We start from the raw sequence: 15,421 nt of genomic DNA, 5'->3' as shown, positions 1-15,421 counted from the left end.
ACTGGTAATTTTTATCTCGTCTCTGCATGGCAAATTACCAACGGTAGAAGTTTTAAATGGTCATAAAATAAAGTCCATATTTGGTTTCGATAAAGATCAAATTTTTATTAAATTTTAATAAAATTGATAGTAAACAAAATTTATATATGCCCAAAAATATATAAAAAATTGAATTTTAAAAAATAATATCGAACAATGTTAATACCTTTATCGACTCTTTCTCGTTACAAAATTAAACAAAGAGTTTATTTGATAAAAATAAACTTGAGTTGTACTAAAAAGCTGGTAAATTTAATTAAATTTTAGTTTTTTAACCAGATGTCTCGTAAAATTTATCAACTTTTATAAGCTTTATATTTGCTAAAAATAGATCTTAACCCTGCATTGAATACGGAATAATAAAATGGGAAACGTGACAATTTTCTCATTTTTAACGAAACAAGAAAACCCTTTTTTAAGGAAATTCGCCATTTTAGAAGAAAGAGCGAAAGGCACAGGCTTGGCGTGGGTCTTGCTACAAAAGGACCCTAAAAGGTCGCTGCACTTTGAGAATTGAATTGAATACACGGAGAAGGTAGAGAGAGATGGAGAAGCCAAAGAAGAAGCAAGTCCTGCTTTTCCACTGCGTCGAAGCTGAAGAATTGGCACTCAAAGTCGCTGCTCAGTCGGACCTCATTCAGTTACAATCAATTAACTGGAGGTGACCCCTTCAAATTATATGTATAAATGTCTGTTTTAGTGTCCATGGGTTTGCAATCTTTTCTCTTTTCATCCCACAAAATGGGCCTTTTTAGCTTCGTGTATTGTTTTTTTAGTCATTCTTGAAATTTGCATGCTCTGCTTCACTTCTATGGAAACATACTTTGGATTTTCTGAATTTTACTTGTGGTTCCTTATATATACCGGTTGTACATTTCTCCCAAGATGTTTGTAGATTTCGAAGTCAAACTCAAATCCTATTTCCCCCCTTTTTTAGGAGAATATAGTTGCTTTTTTTCTGGTTTATGAAAGAGGTGAAGCTTGTTTATGCATACTACTATTTGCTGGAGTACTTGTGCTGTATATTCAAGCAGATGTGTAGATTTAAGAGATATAATAGTAATTATGATTTTCTTTTCAGTTAAATTTTCGTAGTTTGCTGTTGGGAAAATATCATGGCGGTTACTAATTTCTCGAAGTATATTGAAACAATATTTGTTGTGAAGGGTAATTGACTAAAATCTGGTTGCTTTTACATTGATTAAGTTGTGAATATTGGGTTAAATAACAATTGATTCTCTTATCTTTCCTCTCATTCCTTTAACTCACATTTTAGTGGCAATTCTCTGTCATCTATGCTTATCTTATCTCAATCATTTCGTTAAGAGCTTTGTAGACTGCCTGCAATGATTATTGATGTTGATAATTTGTCTGATGATGAAGATTGGTTTATATAACAGGAGTTTTGATGATGGGTTTCCAAATCTTTTCATTAACAATGCACAAGATATCCGAGGACACCATGTTGCCTTTCTAGCATCGTTCAGCTCACCTGCAGTCATCTTTGAACAGCTTTCAGTAATTTATGCACTTCCAAGGCTGTTCACTGCCTCATTTACGTTGGTGTTACCTTTCTTTCCAACTGGCTCATTTGAGAGAATGGAAGAGGAAGGGGATGTTGCAACCGCATTTACCTTGGCTAGAATGCTATCAAGTGTTCCTATATCAAGGGGTGGTCCAACCAGTTTAGTTGTCTATGATATACATGCTTTGCAAGTTAGTTTCTCTTACATTCTTAGTATTTCTTCATTTTTGTTGCTCGGTTGAGAAGTTACTTGTTGGATCTATACAGTTTATTAACTAATTTTTATTGAATTTCAATTCTCTTTTCTTTTCTGTTGTGGTGTTGTTGTGAAAAACACCTATGGCTGTATTAGGTTCACAAGATTTTATGTTTTAATTGTTAGATTAACACTAATGCTATTTTTATTAAAGAAGGACTAAAGAAAGTGTGAGGTCATGAAATTATGGTGTAGAGATAGTACTTAAGTTTGAAGTTTCGGCTGAAGTGTACTTGCATGGTTACTGATTTAGTCCCAAATTGTTAGTTAAATAATGTGAAAATTAGTTTGTTAATATATGTCCTACAACACCTTCAAAAATAACGAAGAACACTGTTAACCTTGGACTTGGGAAAGGTGCACTTTCTTATCCCCCAATGAACACTCTAGTGGAACACTCTTAATACTCTCCTTCGGATTAACACATGATTACTGTTAAGCGTCCAGCTAATTAGAAGCTCATTGGTTCTTCTGTTTTCTAATTTATATCAAAATCAAACTCCAATTCTGTCCTTTGATATCAGCACTATGATTGCATTTTGTAATAGCCCATGATATTTGTTGAAATTTGTTTATGCTTCCTCTGAAGAGTTCTTTGTTAACTTGTCCTGCTTTTACTTCTGTCATTCTCTACAGGAAAGATTTTATTTTGGAGACACTCTTTTGCCATTGTTCGAGACTGGTATCCCACTCTTGAAGCAACGCCTTCACCAGCTTCCGGAATCTGATAAGGTGAGTATTTTTGCTCTATGACGATGTTAACGAATTTTTCTCGGAGTTGCTTATGATTTTATAGTCATATACTGATGTGTCTTAGTTTCCTAAATTTATTCTCTCAGATAGTTGTTGCATTTCCAGATGATGGAGCTTGGAAACGATTCCACAAGCTATTGGATCATTTTCCCATGGTTAGTTTTTTATAATTTTATATTTGCTATTATCTTATGCTTTATATATTTTGTCATATATCTGATACCATCCATTGAAAGGTGGTCTGCACAAAAGTTCGTGAAGGGGACAAAAGAATAGTTCGGTTAAAAGAGGGTGATTGTGCTGGTTGTCATGTTGTCATTGTCGATGACTTGGTGCAATCTGGTGGAACCCTAATTGAATGCCAGGTGTTCCTTCTTGTCTTTCTCCCCCTTATAAATGAATTTGAACATATCAACTTCTATTCTTCAGATAGAATGTCTGAAGGAGTCAATCTCTGCAAATTTAGATTAGCTAATTTTCATTTGAAGTAAAACATAGTCTTGCTCGTCTTGTACATAGTATGAATAGTTGCATAGTGGATTTTAATGACTTCATTCTCAATTTAGCTGTATCCATGTGTTTTGTTTCATTTTGTAATTTCTTCATGTGAACTTCTAGGCTCTCGAGTCCAGTGGAAAAAGAATGCTAAAGCTATAATATAAGTAAAGAGGGTTCAACTGATTTGTTTGATACGTTCTACCGTGTCTGACAGAAACTGTATTTGCACCCTTCCGCTCCATCCCACCTTAACCCGACCATAGGAACAATGATATGACGATAAAAACTTAAAAAAACAAAAAACAAAAAACAAAAAAACGAAAAAAAGTTGCTTGTCCCGTAAAACTCTGAAAATTCATGAGGACATACGGCGCATACAATCGTGTGGATATGATATATGGTAACGACCAATTAATTACATGCCAAACTGGAAACCTGGTCGAGGAATTGTTCACACGTCTGTTATAAATACGTAGTGTATTTATAGTTCCACCTTGAAGGCAATAGCGTGATGAGAATTTGGATTTGTGTGAAGCAGCCCATACCTTCACGATCAATTTCAAAATGTCATCTAATCCTTGGTTTGTGCATGATTAAAATGTTTCTGTTTCTCGTGTCATATTTAACCCTTTTGGTTGTTTCAGAAAGTGTTGGCAGCTCATGGTGCAGCAAAAGTGAGTGCCTATGTCACCCACGCTGTCTTTCCAAAGAGGTCATGGGAGCGATTTCTTCACAAGAATGATGGTAAATGCTTGCTTTTAACTGCTTATGGCTCTTCTTTTTTTCCCCAATTTTTTAGTGATTTTTTATCAATATATTACATTGAGAAGGTGCAGAGAAGGCGTTCACCTACTTTTGGACAACGGATTCGTGCCCACATACTGTGAAAGCCATAGGCAACAAAGCTCCTTTTGAAGTTTTGAGTCTTGCTGGATCCATAGCCGATGCCCTCCAGATCTGATTATTGTAAGAGGATTCGGTCATAATGGGAAAGGTGTGAACTTTTAGCAAGAGGTTACCATTTTGTGGGGTTTCACGATTTTCAGTTTCCTTATTAACTAAATAAAAGATTGTCGTACTTGTGACTCTTGTGTATCGTATTGAAGAACCGTTAAGGTTCCAAAAACTGGGAAGCTGGACGCTCACCCAGTGCATTACATGAACAGCTTCTCTTATTGTGCAATTTAATGGAGGAAAAATGGCTGAATGTAGTCCATTAGTGATTCGTTCAACGTGCTATTGTTTCAGGAAATGTCGTGTGGAAGTTCACTATGAATCTTCTTGTACCAGTGTATTTTCAGAAAATTTCCCACCATTTTCGTCTCAAACATACTTTTAACGTGAATCTCCAACAAGATGCACAATATGTAGGAAGCTCCACTCATAGCTAGCACAGATAGTATAACAACGAGCAATTTGCTCGTTATTGTGTGCGTGTGTGTGAGTGAGCGAGAGAGAGAGAGGGGGTTTAAAAAATGTCTTCCAAATAACAAATACACAGTTTCCTGTGTACAAGACCACAGGACGGACAACCTGCAGGCCATTCTACACACAATTCTGACCCTCCTCCAGCTCTAGAAACTACTGTACATTTAGTATGACTGCTAAACAGTCACAAGAACTGGACACTGTCAAATATTTTTTCCGCGATAATACAGAGTATCCATGGTTGAAAAGCGGACACTCTCTAGTAAATAAATAATTCATATGTACGTTCAAATCCACCGGTAATACACAAAAGCTGTACAAAAGTTACACTTGCTGCCCACCGATTCTTATTTGGAGTAATCCAATTCAAGGAGTGGACGTCTTTTCTCCGGTTAATCATCTGGATTACTCTTTGGGCTGTCCAGAAAATCCCCAACATAAGATCCATCCGGCTGACGTATAAAGATGTTCAGATTACTGGTGTGCCTAGGTTCCTGAGACCCAAAAATCCCTACATCAGAACGTGCCGACAGAAATTCATAAAATAATGGAAAGATAAATAATTAGTGTTCAATCAGAAGTTCACTACTTCTCTATTATAGCCAGTACTAATATCTTCTCACTTTACATTAACTATGACAGAACATGAGAGATCTCAGGGTCATCGAGTCAAGATGCGAGAAAAAAGGTAGTGACTTGTCACATACCAGATCATCAATCCCTTGGCCCTCTGACTGGAAGAGAATTGGTCGGCACCGTTTGTCTTCATTCATTAAACTCGAATTCTGAAAGTGAGAAACAAGAGCAGCCTGTCCCTGGATTCTTGCGTATGTCAAAGAAGCAATCTTTTCACTATTGAACTTTTCCCATCTCTTCCCATTAAATGCCTGCAGAGATTTACATGTGACAAGTCCATTTGTTATTGAACAGATTTTCAGAGTTCTCAAGAAACAAAATTCATCATTACGTGGCTTCCAAGGGTGATTAGAGCATAACAATTGTAAAATGTTCCCGAGTTTTAGCCCTTGTTTGGCCCTCATTAAATTAAAATTTATTTTTAACTCTCTTTTTATCAATCATACATTCTCAAATAAAATAATATATCACGTAAACCTAAAAACTTCTCCTTCCTTTTTAACCACACATTCTTCAAAAAATTACTATTCCCTTCATTATAATTTGAAATAATGGAGCACAAACAAGGGCTTAATATTAGTTGCTCACATATTTTAGTATCCTACGTGATATTTAGTACAGACGACCCCAAGGAAGGGATAAAGGAAAGAAACTCAAACCTCATGGAAGGTGATGATGTGTGAAGGGGATACCATGTTGATGAAAGCATACCCCACATTGCATTTATTCTGGGCAGTAGGAGGTAATATAAATGAGCAAGGGTATTGAGTTTAGCACAAAAGTATATAATTTTAGTCCACGGTAACACACCTTAAAATCAATTGGCAGATAAAGAAAATCATATGTGCCCTTGTGAGTTTCATCAATAGCGGCAAGTAGCATCTTTGAGGTGTACCTTCAAACAAGGAGAATTAAAATGCAGATTATTCTGCGATTTCAAAACAAAATGGATATTTAAATTGTTATCAGTTCATACTTGTTGGGGATATTTTTAATCATCAAAGTAGTCCTACTATCTTCCCCACTGACGATCTTTTCCAAATCAAGTTGATACTGCCTTCTGTCTTCCACCTGGATTCCACTGTCAGCCCTTCTATTTCGATAGCGATCCATCAATCCATCGTTGCTAGTTGCTCCCATGCCCCCATAAGAACCAGTTCCAAAAAATATGGGAGAATTTCTGGACATTGGCATCATCCTAGAACCTGGGGAGCCGCCTTCAGAAAAATTTCCTGTATAAGCAATGCCCATGTTAAGTGCCCCCTGGGCAGCCATATTCATCACATGATTCCCATTGTTGCGACCTAAATTTGTGGCTCCAAATGCAGCTCGATTGATGTGCGATGATTCTGGTGACTCTGGAAAAAAACCAAAATTCCTTTCTGGTTGAATACCAGATGGAGCAGATCCGACGTGATGTGAACCCAGAAATGAGCCATGTCCGCTTTGAAAAGGATAACCAGTTCTTTGTCCACTGGGTGAAAACATAGGTCCCTTCAACGGTGATGACCAAGCAGAGTTTGTGCGCTCTGATGGCACATTTGGCATGTTGGATTGGACACCACTGTGCAGGATTAAAGAATTGAAATTTAAAATCTCATTTTTTAACCTCTAAAGTGCAGTCCAGCACTGGTAACAAACGTACCTGGAGTGAAGAGTAGGGCTTCCCCATAGAAACTGAGGACCAGAAAGCGTCCCAATGCTAGATGACTTGGAATCACCATATGATGACACGGGTCCAGGACTTGAACTGAACTTAGAATCAGGTATGGGATAATGCTGCTGATAATCCACTCCTTGTGCTGCATTAGCCTTAGTAATTACCTGGTTCACATGGCTTATCCGTACAGGGTCTTTACCAATTGGTGCAATCTTCACGGGATTTGAAGCCTGGGATTGAAGGATAGAGGCCAACCCAGGCAAGCGGTTACTTCCAACAGGGTTGAGGTTCCCTAAAACAGGTGACCGACTATAATCAGCAAATGAGTTGTGATCAACTGGACTCCCAAAATTTGCCCAACTACCTGCAAGTACAAAATTGGTGCCATGATTATAGGTACACAATTAGCAAGTGAAAGCTTTTGTAATGTAGATCTTCCATCCACATACCTGGAGGAGAGTTGGCTACAGGAGAACCAACTTGATGGTGGAAAGGCAGAGCTTCATCCTGTTCTTGCTCTTGATTCAGTTGCAGCATTAAGCTATACAAGAAAAGCACAAAAAAAAAAAAAAAATACTCATTGATTGCTCTTTCAATTAGCACGACTTGCAATTAACTAACCATCTAAATGAAATGAAGTGTGACAAAAATATGAAACCAAATTGACCAGGGAAAAAAAAAAAAGATAAACCAACAGTAGCAACGGATGTATCAACTTGATTTAAAAATAGCAGAATCTTAGGGAATAAAGTCCAAGGACATGGGAGCTAATTTTTCCACCAAGATACTTAAAAATGATGGCATGACTGGAGCAAATTTTTTTTTTTAATCCAAGCTACCAACATCCAAAAAGTCCAACCACTTATCAGGACTGCATTACTATAACGAGTATGTTCAATACCCAGTAATTTTGGAAGCCTGAGCATGCTAAAATCCTCTGAAAAAATCTACCATTCACCTAAGCAGCACTGCTATACAAATTAATCAACATTTCTCTTAATGTTGCCTATTATGTTCACAGTTTCTTGCGCACCTTCCCTCTTCACAGAAAGACAGAGAGAGACAACCAAAAACGAAAAACACGAAAACAAATATTGTGAAGTAGATGCCTCGTAAAGCACTCTTTTCCAGTCAGATACTGGGCTTCAGCAGAGGTAGATGCATCACCAATTTTTTAATTAAATTACAAACGACAGGACCAATTTACGATACGTCCTCTTATCACAGGTATATTATATTTAAGAGGAGAGCAACACATGCAAGTTGACAGCGTGGATTTATTATGCTTGTAAATTACCAAACCAGTAAAAACAAGGACAATGACAGGAGGTAATGTGTAGATAACTGTCCACAAAAAACAGAAAAATGACATATAAAAAGAGATACATTCCTATCAGCATTTAAAATATAAAATATGAAATGTACCTCCGACGGGCTCCACCGGGGCGGCTAGGTTCAAGTTTTATACGCTTCCCAGCAATGTCACTTTTATTTAAAGCCCTGAGAGCTGCATCTGCAGCTCTAACATCATAAAACTCGATGAACTTGTGATGTCGTTTGTGGGGTGTTTCCCTGATCTATATTTTATTAAAAAAAAGAAAATGAAAACTAATGAATCTCAGCCAGCTGAAGATTAGGAATTCCTAGGGAAGCTACTATAAATAAATGCAACAGAAACAACGAGGACAGCCAGATAAGTGTAAGAAATTCTCACCTCCTTAACTTCTCCATAAGCCCCAAAGATTAGGCGGAGGTCATCATTGGACACCGATGCATCCAAATTAAAGACCACAAGAGTTCCCTGGTTAACATCTTTATCCGATGGATTATCCTGTTTGTAGCAAGAAATAATATCAAATAGGTGCTCATCTATTCAGCAGCGTCATATTATTAAAGACGGGATATCTAGGTTCAGACCTTGGGAATTGAAAAATGAATATCAAGTTTTCTTCGCCTTAAGGGCTTGTTTTGCAATGCGCGCATTGCAGTGCGAGCAGCTCTGATATCATAGTAAGATATCATCACAAACCCTCTGTGCTTACATGCGGTATAGAGAGTTCTGATATCTCCATATTGCTATTAGGAAGAAATTGAAAATATAGTTATGTATAAATTGGTATTTGCAATCGAATATAAAAAACATACTTCTGCATCCCTAAAAAAGGAAAACATAGTACTAATAACTCATGAAAAAGAGGGGAAAACAAATAAAAAATCTGAAGCAGAATAAAAAAATAAATATACTACCAAATATCATAATATTGGAGCTAAATCGGCATGTTAACCATCCCAATCCAATAATTCTAGGTCGACATAGCTTGGATGAAAATTAGCTGACATCAAGTACATGAGGACATTTCTAAGTTTGTTTTTAAGTTGGCAGCAACACGTCATCCTTTATATCAATAAGTTATTTAGTAACTTGAATCCCAAATTTAACAATTATTTTGTTGTCGGTGCGACTTATTCACTACATAAACAAAGAAAGAGTAATAAAAAACCATCAACTGAACTCGAGAGGAACGATGCATCTGCAGAATCTTACACACTTAGCCCTTATTTGAGCCCCATTCTTTTGAAAAAATACATTTTTTTAACAGCATTTTGACATCATTTTAACAACACATTCTTCAATAAAATAATATTACACATAAATCCAAAACTTTTCCTTGTTTTTTAACCACACATTTCCCATAAATACACTATTCAAAAATTCATTCTTTCCCCAAAAATAGGGCTCAAACAAGGGCTTAGGCAGTACAAATATGAGAATACCTATGCCGCGTAAAGTTTATATAGAGAAGTAAAACCAACATCCACACTGTCAGTACATAATTTGATTGGTGGTTCTAACAATAATAGCGCGTTCTTCAAGTCAGCATCTGATTAATGTGAAACTGCAGAAGTTCATAAACACAACACATTGACGTGGCACAGCAGTGCAATAACTTCTCATATTTTCAAGAGAAGTCGTTTTATGGTGACTATTGTTACCTACAGAAAGTTTGTCCTTCAGATACTACCTGGAGTCCATTTCATTAAAAATTGTGGATTAAATGACTTTCATGTGAAATATATACCATGAAACCATCTCATAAAAGTTCCAAATTAATGAATATTTCACCTAACATTAATCAACTGAGAAAAATTTAGCCTTTTATTTTGACCTTTTAATGTATTTTATGTATTCACTGTCTTTGACAATTCACCATTTTATCCACCAATAGATGACTTTTGAAGTACTTGATATCATGTCGAACAACTGACCAGAAAATTAACTCAATTGAACATAATTGCAGATGATAATTATCACATTTATTTTGGACAATTGCTCTCGCTAAAGGTAGACTAACAAGTGCTTTCAAGCTCGCATACAATATATCACGTTTAGTTCCCAGAACATCAAAGATAAACAGACACATACACACACGAAGAAGAAGAAGAAAAAGAAGACTGAAATACCATCTCCATTCAACTGATATATAAAGCTCTTTTATTTAGTTCAAAACTGAAGCTTTAGTTTTTGAACTGAAATAACAGGTAGTAGCTTAGCATCCAAATTGATACACACTAGATCATCTAAGAACTAGAGAAACAATTAAACAACAATCATCTCAATGCAACATATCACCCAACCTCCCACCCTTCCCCCCAAAAAATTCTCAAACATAATAAATATAAAAAAATAATAATAATAAAAAGGGAAGAAAAATAAGCAGTAGATATTTAGCCCCTGTTTGAAAACCTTTAATTTAATTTAATTTAATTTTTGCTACAAGATCATTTTCAACCATACATTCACACAATAAAATATTTTACATGTAAACTCGTAACTTTTTCATCATTTCAACCACACTTTCGCTAAAAAATAATATTCAAAACTATGTTTTTAAATTTTTAAGGCCACCAAACAGGGGCTTAGCTTCAAGTATCATAAACTATCAAGCAAAACAAACAAAGTTATATTATAATCATGTAATTGGCAAACAAAAAAAAAATGGGCAGAAAGAAAAGGTGAGAATACTAACTATGGTTTGTGAGTTGCCAAAGGATGATAGATGCTGACAGACGCAAAGAAATACCAATTAGGAATCGGGTTAATGATTTATACCTCAAAGAGGGACCTCAGTTCAGAGTCCTCTACGTTACTATTAATATTCCGAACAAATAATGTCCTTGAGGGATGCTCTCCATATGGGTGTTCTCCGCTAACAGCCCCGAAACTACTTGTAAACCCAAAATGAACAATGTTACCATCTGGAGGACTTAACCTCAAGACACTATTCCCGAGATTCTCATGAAGCTCCGGCTCTATTTCTATTCCCCCTCCACTTCCAAAGAAATCATCATCCAAGTCCTCAAGCTGAGTAGGCAAACCAGTAAGATCAAAATCATCCATAAGTCCAGCTAAGAGCTCATCTTCATTACCAGGAAGAAAGCTTCCTATTAAATTCGGTTCAATATCTTCAAGTGGGTCCTTACTTTCATCTTCTAAATACGTTTTCTTTATTTTGGGGAAGCCCTCATCAACTGGTTGACCACTCTGATCAGACTCATTAAAATTTACTGCAAGTAAAAGGAAATAATTCAAGAAATAATTTTGAAATAACCAGAAAACACATTTATTTGGAAAAAACTCCTGGCTCATAATTACGCTTCTCATGTGGTAGGACAGGCAATGAGCTAGAAAACAAGCTAGCGTCACTTGATGTATGATGTGCGTCAGTTCCAAGACGGTTTCCCCATGCAACTTTCTCTTTCCCCAGGTTGTTAGCAAATGGAATATTAGATGGACCTACAAAAAAGGGTAAAATAATCAAGTCGTATGGGAATATATTTCTCAAAATGCATATGACAATGTGCCTTGATGTATTAATTATCTAATTATTTGATAACTCATAGTTGTGATGTAAAGGGGAACCTTCAGAATTTCCAGAAATGGAATTACCCAAAGGTTGCTCCATTGAATCAATTCCTGCAAGTGCAACACGTGTAAGAAAGTCCGTCAATAGATTATATGTATTGGCCAAAAGGAATGCTTAAGCAACATCTACAAAAAGCAAACTAAGCCCCTGTTTGACAACCATCATTTTCAAACTCTTTTTTCTATATACTCATTTTCAATCGCACATTCACACAACAAAAAATTCTACGCATAAACCAAAAACTTTTCCCTACATTTTAACCATGGATTTTCCTAAAAATCACTAATCAAAACTCTATTTCTCCAAATAACGGTTGTGAAACTGGGACTAATTGAACTACAATGAAAACCAACTTAAAGAAAACTGTTTTATAAACAGCAAATATAAAACATCTGATCATCCTTGCCCAAGTAAACTGTGATCAAAGAAAAGGATGAGAAAATTTAAAATTCCATCTAGAGTTCAGAAGCACCATGAATTAACCACCAAAAACAGCAAATGAAACACAATAATAAGACATCATCAAGTTCAAAATTTAAAAGAAAAAATTAATCATTCCAAAGACAAGTTCAAGGGATTTTAAAAATAAAAATCAAACATCAACGCACACAAACAGGCATTTGCATACACAATAAACTCAATTACCGACTTCCACAATAAGTCGAGACACCAACTTCCCAAGCGCATACGAAATTACGAAATGACCCAAAAAAGTTTTAAGTAATCACTTATTTAGTTAACAACTTGAGAAATATATTGAACCCACCCACACACCAAGGCATGTCAAATAAAGAAATGATCACAACTAGAATATAACATAAAACAGGAAATAAAAGTTAATACATAAACTTAACCAAAATTTAAAACACTAATAACTATCCCAAAATGCTCGGGTGCTGATCAATTAAAATTCAGTTCTTGTGACTCTCAAATAGAATATGGATTAATTGAAAATAAAATAGTAAACAACTCAAATAATATACTTTGATCCTTGGTCAACCAAAACCCAAGGTTAGATTACATCAACTATAAATTGACAAACAACCTAAATCACACAAACAACAGAAAAATCATAAATCCCACTCGAATTTAGCTTCTACTCCACCACAAGCAAAATAATAAACTAAAATAGAAGAAAATGTTAGAGCATTAATAATAACACAAGAATTATAACTTAGAATGAAATCAACCCAATTTAGAGTTTTGCACCCAAACCCTTCCAAAAAAAGAAATAATAAAGACGAAGATTCTGCAAAAATCCACCTCAATTTTACAGTGAACAGAAAATGGTCAAATTCTGAAAACCGGAGAGAGGAAGAGACAGATACCTCATGAGAAAGATGAAGAAGATTAATAACTGCCAAAAAAGATTAAGGAGAAAGACGGAGCGAGCGAGCCAGCGAGAGAGAGAGAGAGAGAGGAAAAATCTGTCTAGGTGGGGAGAGAAATTGCTGTAGTGATAAATAAATTAACACGTTAACAAATAAATGAAAATGAACACTTAAACAACAGTTTCGTAGAAGCAGGGGAATTGATTTCTTCTACTCTTTCACTTCCTTCTCTACCGCCGGAAAAGTTTTAGAGAGAGAATCAGAAATGAAACCCACGAAGCAAATGGTCCGAGAAAGCACTACTGTTGAGAATGGTTGAATGAAGGGTATCTGAGTTTACATACGTATCTGTATATATAATTGCTCTAATGCTCCCAATTACATTCATAGATTATTCCGAAAACAATTCTTTAATTGCGGACAGGAAATTTTAAATTGATCGTACATTATTTATTTTCTTTATTATATTTGTGGTCCCTGTGACTATGTCATTGAAGAATTCACACTAAAAACTACGTTTTCTATTTTTGAATTATTTGATTGTACATTAAGATTAGATAGAATTGAATTGTTTAAGAAAATGTATTCAATTGTTGTTAGTGTATTATTTGTATCAATCGACGTATGTTAACTTATGTCGATTCCAAATGCTTTTTCTATGCAATTTTGTTGGTATTCTAACTTTTAGATATTAAATTTGTTAAAATTGAAAATTTATGGACAACAATATTCAAAATATATCATATGAAATTTATATCACTCGATCAAACAGGTGAAATAGACAAATGATTTAAAGTTATTCAAGGTGAAACTTGATCGACTGAAAACTTGAACGGATTGACTGGATTTCCCATATGTTATATAATTGTCATATAAACATATCTTTTAGTGGAAGATCGATTTAACATTAATATATAGGATGATGTGTTGTTAATGTTTGCGTATCCCGAGGGGATATGATTGAAATATTTCCAAACAGACCCTTACACTTTTTTTCTATATTTTTCTCTTTTGTTGTGTGATTTTCATTTATATTTGTTTTTTTTTTTCTCCTTTTCTTTTTCATTGTTGCCCTTTTGTGTGGTGTGTTGTGTTGGTTGGGGAGAAATTTGGCATCATTTGAATTCAGTTTGGAGTCCGTTGACTTGACGCTACCTTTGGTGGGCAAATAAAATATATTCAGGCACGAAATTGGGCTTGACATTTGGGGAAATTACAAGAGGTGCCACTAGTTGATGAACGGCTTTGATTGGTGGGAGGGAAATATATATTTTTTTAATATATTCCACTTTAAATATTTAGGAAGAATATACCAATTGTTTTAATTATTTTATTAAAGGATAGATATAAGGAATGGTTCGAGAAAAGAAAGAAAGAAAAGGTTCGGATTAAAAGGATAAAATATATCGCTCTTCACTTTCTTAATTTTGCCCGCAAGATTTTTGCTTATTTTTATTGGTGGGCAATGGTATCTTTTCGATGAAGTTTGATCCAAATATAAGATTTCAAAAGTTTCGACGTTTCTATACAAAATGGTGGGGCCACCTCAAATCCAATTCCATTACTCGTGATTGTAATGAAATTTGCTTTGTATCTTCTAACGGCTCCTATAAGTCTGATGATTCAGTTCCTAGTTTAAAACGTGGTTAAAGATTATATATTTTTAATACTATTTCTGTCTGTCCAGGTCCACATTGGCCCTCGACAAATAGTAGGTCGAATTTCGAAATGGAGAATATGTAAATTTATGAATGTCCTGAATTGATATTTTAATAAATTTTAAAAGATTATTAAATTTATTGAATTTCGTGAATCATAATAGATGTTCCATAAAACTCATAAGAATCTCATTAAAAATTGTGAAATTTCAAAAGATTTTGTCATGTACATTTTTTAGTTTGAAATCTATCCAAATATTTTGAAATTCCTTTATTAATGAATTCTTATAAATCTATGAATCATTTGAGATATCTAGATTCTAATAATTTCTTCGCAATTCATTAAAATCTCAACTGTAAACACCTAAATTTCAAGAGTAATGTTATTCATAGTCATCTACTGCAGTAGTTATCTTACGCGACATCATACATGGCATTTTGGGTCTTCTTCTTTTTTTCATTTTTTTTCTTTCAGTTAGAGTTGATCATTTCCGTCATGCTATGTTAAATTCTTCCATGAAATATGGTAATTGACGCAAAATACCACTATTGTTTACCTTTTATTGCCCAAAAAATCCATATCGTTTCGATTTTGACATTGGACACTCAAGTCGACATTTTTTTTGTACAAAAACCTTCTATTTTCCCTATTAAAGCCTTGTAAAATAACTAATTTATCTTCTTTAAAAAAGACAATTAGAAAAGAAAGAAA

The 15,421-nt window shown here is 34.9% G+C and overlaps 2 protein-coding genes across 5 annotated transcripts; one reads left to right on the top strand and one right to left on the bottom strand.

Annotated features, from left to right (window-relative positions):
* The first annotated feature begins 424 nt into the window (after nucleotides 1–424).
* On the top strand, nucleotides 425–4,303 carry LOC111372075 (ribose-phosphate pyrophosphokinase 4). 2 transcript variants are annotated; one of them, XM_022994239.1, is made up of 7 exons: nucleotides 425–700; nucleotides 1,440–1,755; nucleotides 2,457–2,552; nucleotides 2,660–2,728; nucleotides 2,810–2,938; nucleotides 3,716–3,815; nucleotides 3,908–4,303. In XM_022994239.1, the coding sequence occupies exons 1-7, from the start codon at nucleotides 585–587 to the stop codon at nucleotides 4,030–4,032; spliced, it is 951 nt and encodes a 316-aa protein (XP_022850007.1). In that variant the 5' UTR covers nucleotides 425–584; the 3' UTR covers nucleotides 4,033–4,303. The 2 variants fall into 2 exon arrangements, with proteins under 2 accessions (XP_022850007.1, XP_022850006.1); XM_022994238.1 differs by having other exon boundaries at nucleotides 3,902–4,303.
* A 233-nt stretch (nucleotides 4,304–4,536) lies between these two features.
* LOC111372074 (protein MEI2-like 2) lies at nucleotides 4,537–13,390 on the bottom strand. Of its 3 annotated transcripts, none has more exons than XM_022994235.1 (14): nucleotides 13,049–13,390; nucleotides 11,717–11,770; nucleotides 11,450–11,590; nucleotides 10,907–11,361; nucleotides 8,713–8,871; nucleotides 8,510–8,626; nucleotides 8,221–8,372; nucleotides 7,245–7,336; nucleotides 6,781–7,159; nucleotides 6,112–6,699; nucleotides 5,946–6,030; nucleotides 5,795–5,863; nucleotides 5,207–5,386; nucleotides 4,537–4,993 (listed from the first exon to the last, which is right to left on the bottom strand). In XM_022994235.1, exons 2-14 carry the CDS (start codon nucleotides 11,757–11,759, stop codon nucleotides 4,892–4,894), a joined length of 2,562 nt encoding a protein of 853 aa, XP_022850003.1. In that variant the 5' UTR covers nucleotides 11,760–11,770; nucleotides 13,049–13,390; the 3' UTR covers nucleotides 4,537–4,891. The 3 variants fall into 3 exon arrangements, with proteins under 3 accessions (XP_022850003.1, XP_022850004.1, XP_022850005.1); XM_022994236.1 differs by having other exon boundaries at nucleotides 11,744–11,770; XM_022994237.1 differs by lacking the exons at nucleotides 11,450–11,590; nucleotides 11,717–11,770; nucleotides 13,049–13,390 and having other exon boundaries at nucleotides 10,907–11,158; nucleotides 11,278–11,361.
* Between the last annotated feature and the right edge of the window lie 2,031 nt (nucleotides 13,391–15,421).

The sequence above is a fragment of the Olea europaea genome, chromosome 23 (assembly GCF_002742605.1).
Source record: "Olea europaea var. sylvestris chromosome 23, O_europaea_v1, whole genome shotgun sequence".
NCBI lineage: Eukaryota > Viridiplantae > Streptophyta > Magnoliopsida > Lamiales > Oleaceae > Olea > Olea europaea.
The sequence above is the reverse complement of the archived record's forward strand: the minus strand, read 5'-3'. Positions and strand labels throughout refer to the sequence as shown.

Excerpts from the sequence above, each read along its gene's own strand:
- LOC111372075 (XM_022994238.1), top strand. The coding sequence starts at position 585 with ATGGAGAAGCCAAAGAAGAAGCAAGTCCTGCTTTTCCACTGCGTCGAA. Across the intron at positions 701-1,439 it reads TTACAATCAATTAACTGGAG|GAGTTTTGATGATGGGTTTC; the intron begins GTGACCCCTTCA and ends TTTATATAACAG. Across the intron at positions 3,816-3,901 it reads ATTTCTTCACAAGAATGATG|GTGCAGAGAAGGCGTTCACC; the intron begins GTAAATGCTTGC and ends TACATTGAGAAG.
- LOC111372074 (XM_022994235.1), bottom strand. The coding sequence starts at position 11,759 with ATGGAGCAACCTTTGGGTAATTCCATTTCTGGAAATTCTGAAG. Across the intron at positions 8,627-8,712 it reads TTCATTTTTCAATTCCCAAG|GATAATCCATCGGATAAAGA; the intron begins GTCTGAACCTAG and ends TGCTACAAACAG. Across the intron at positions 6,031-6,111 it reads ATTAAAAATATCCCCAACAA|GTACACCTCAAAGATGCTAC; the intron begins GTATGAACTGAT and ends CCTTGTTTGAAG.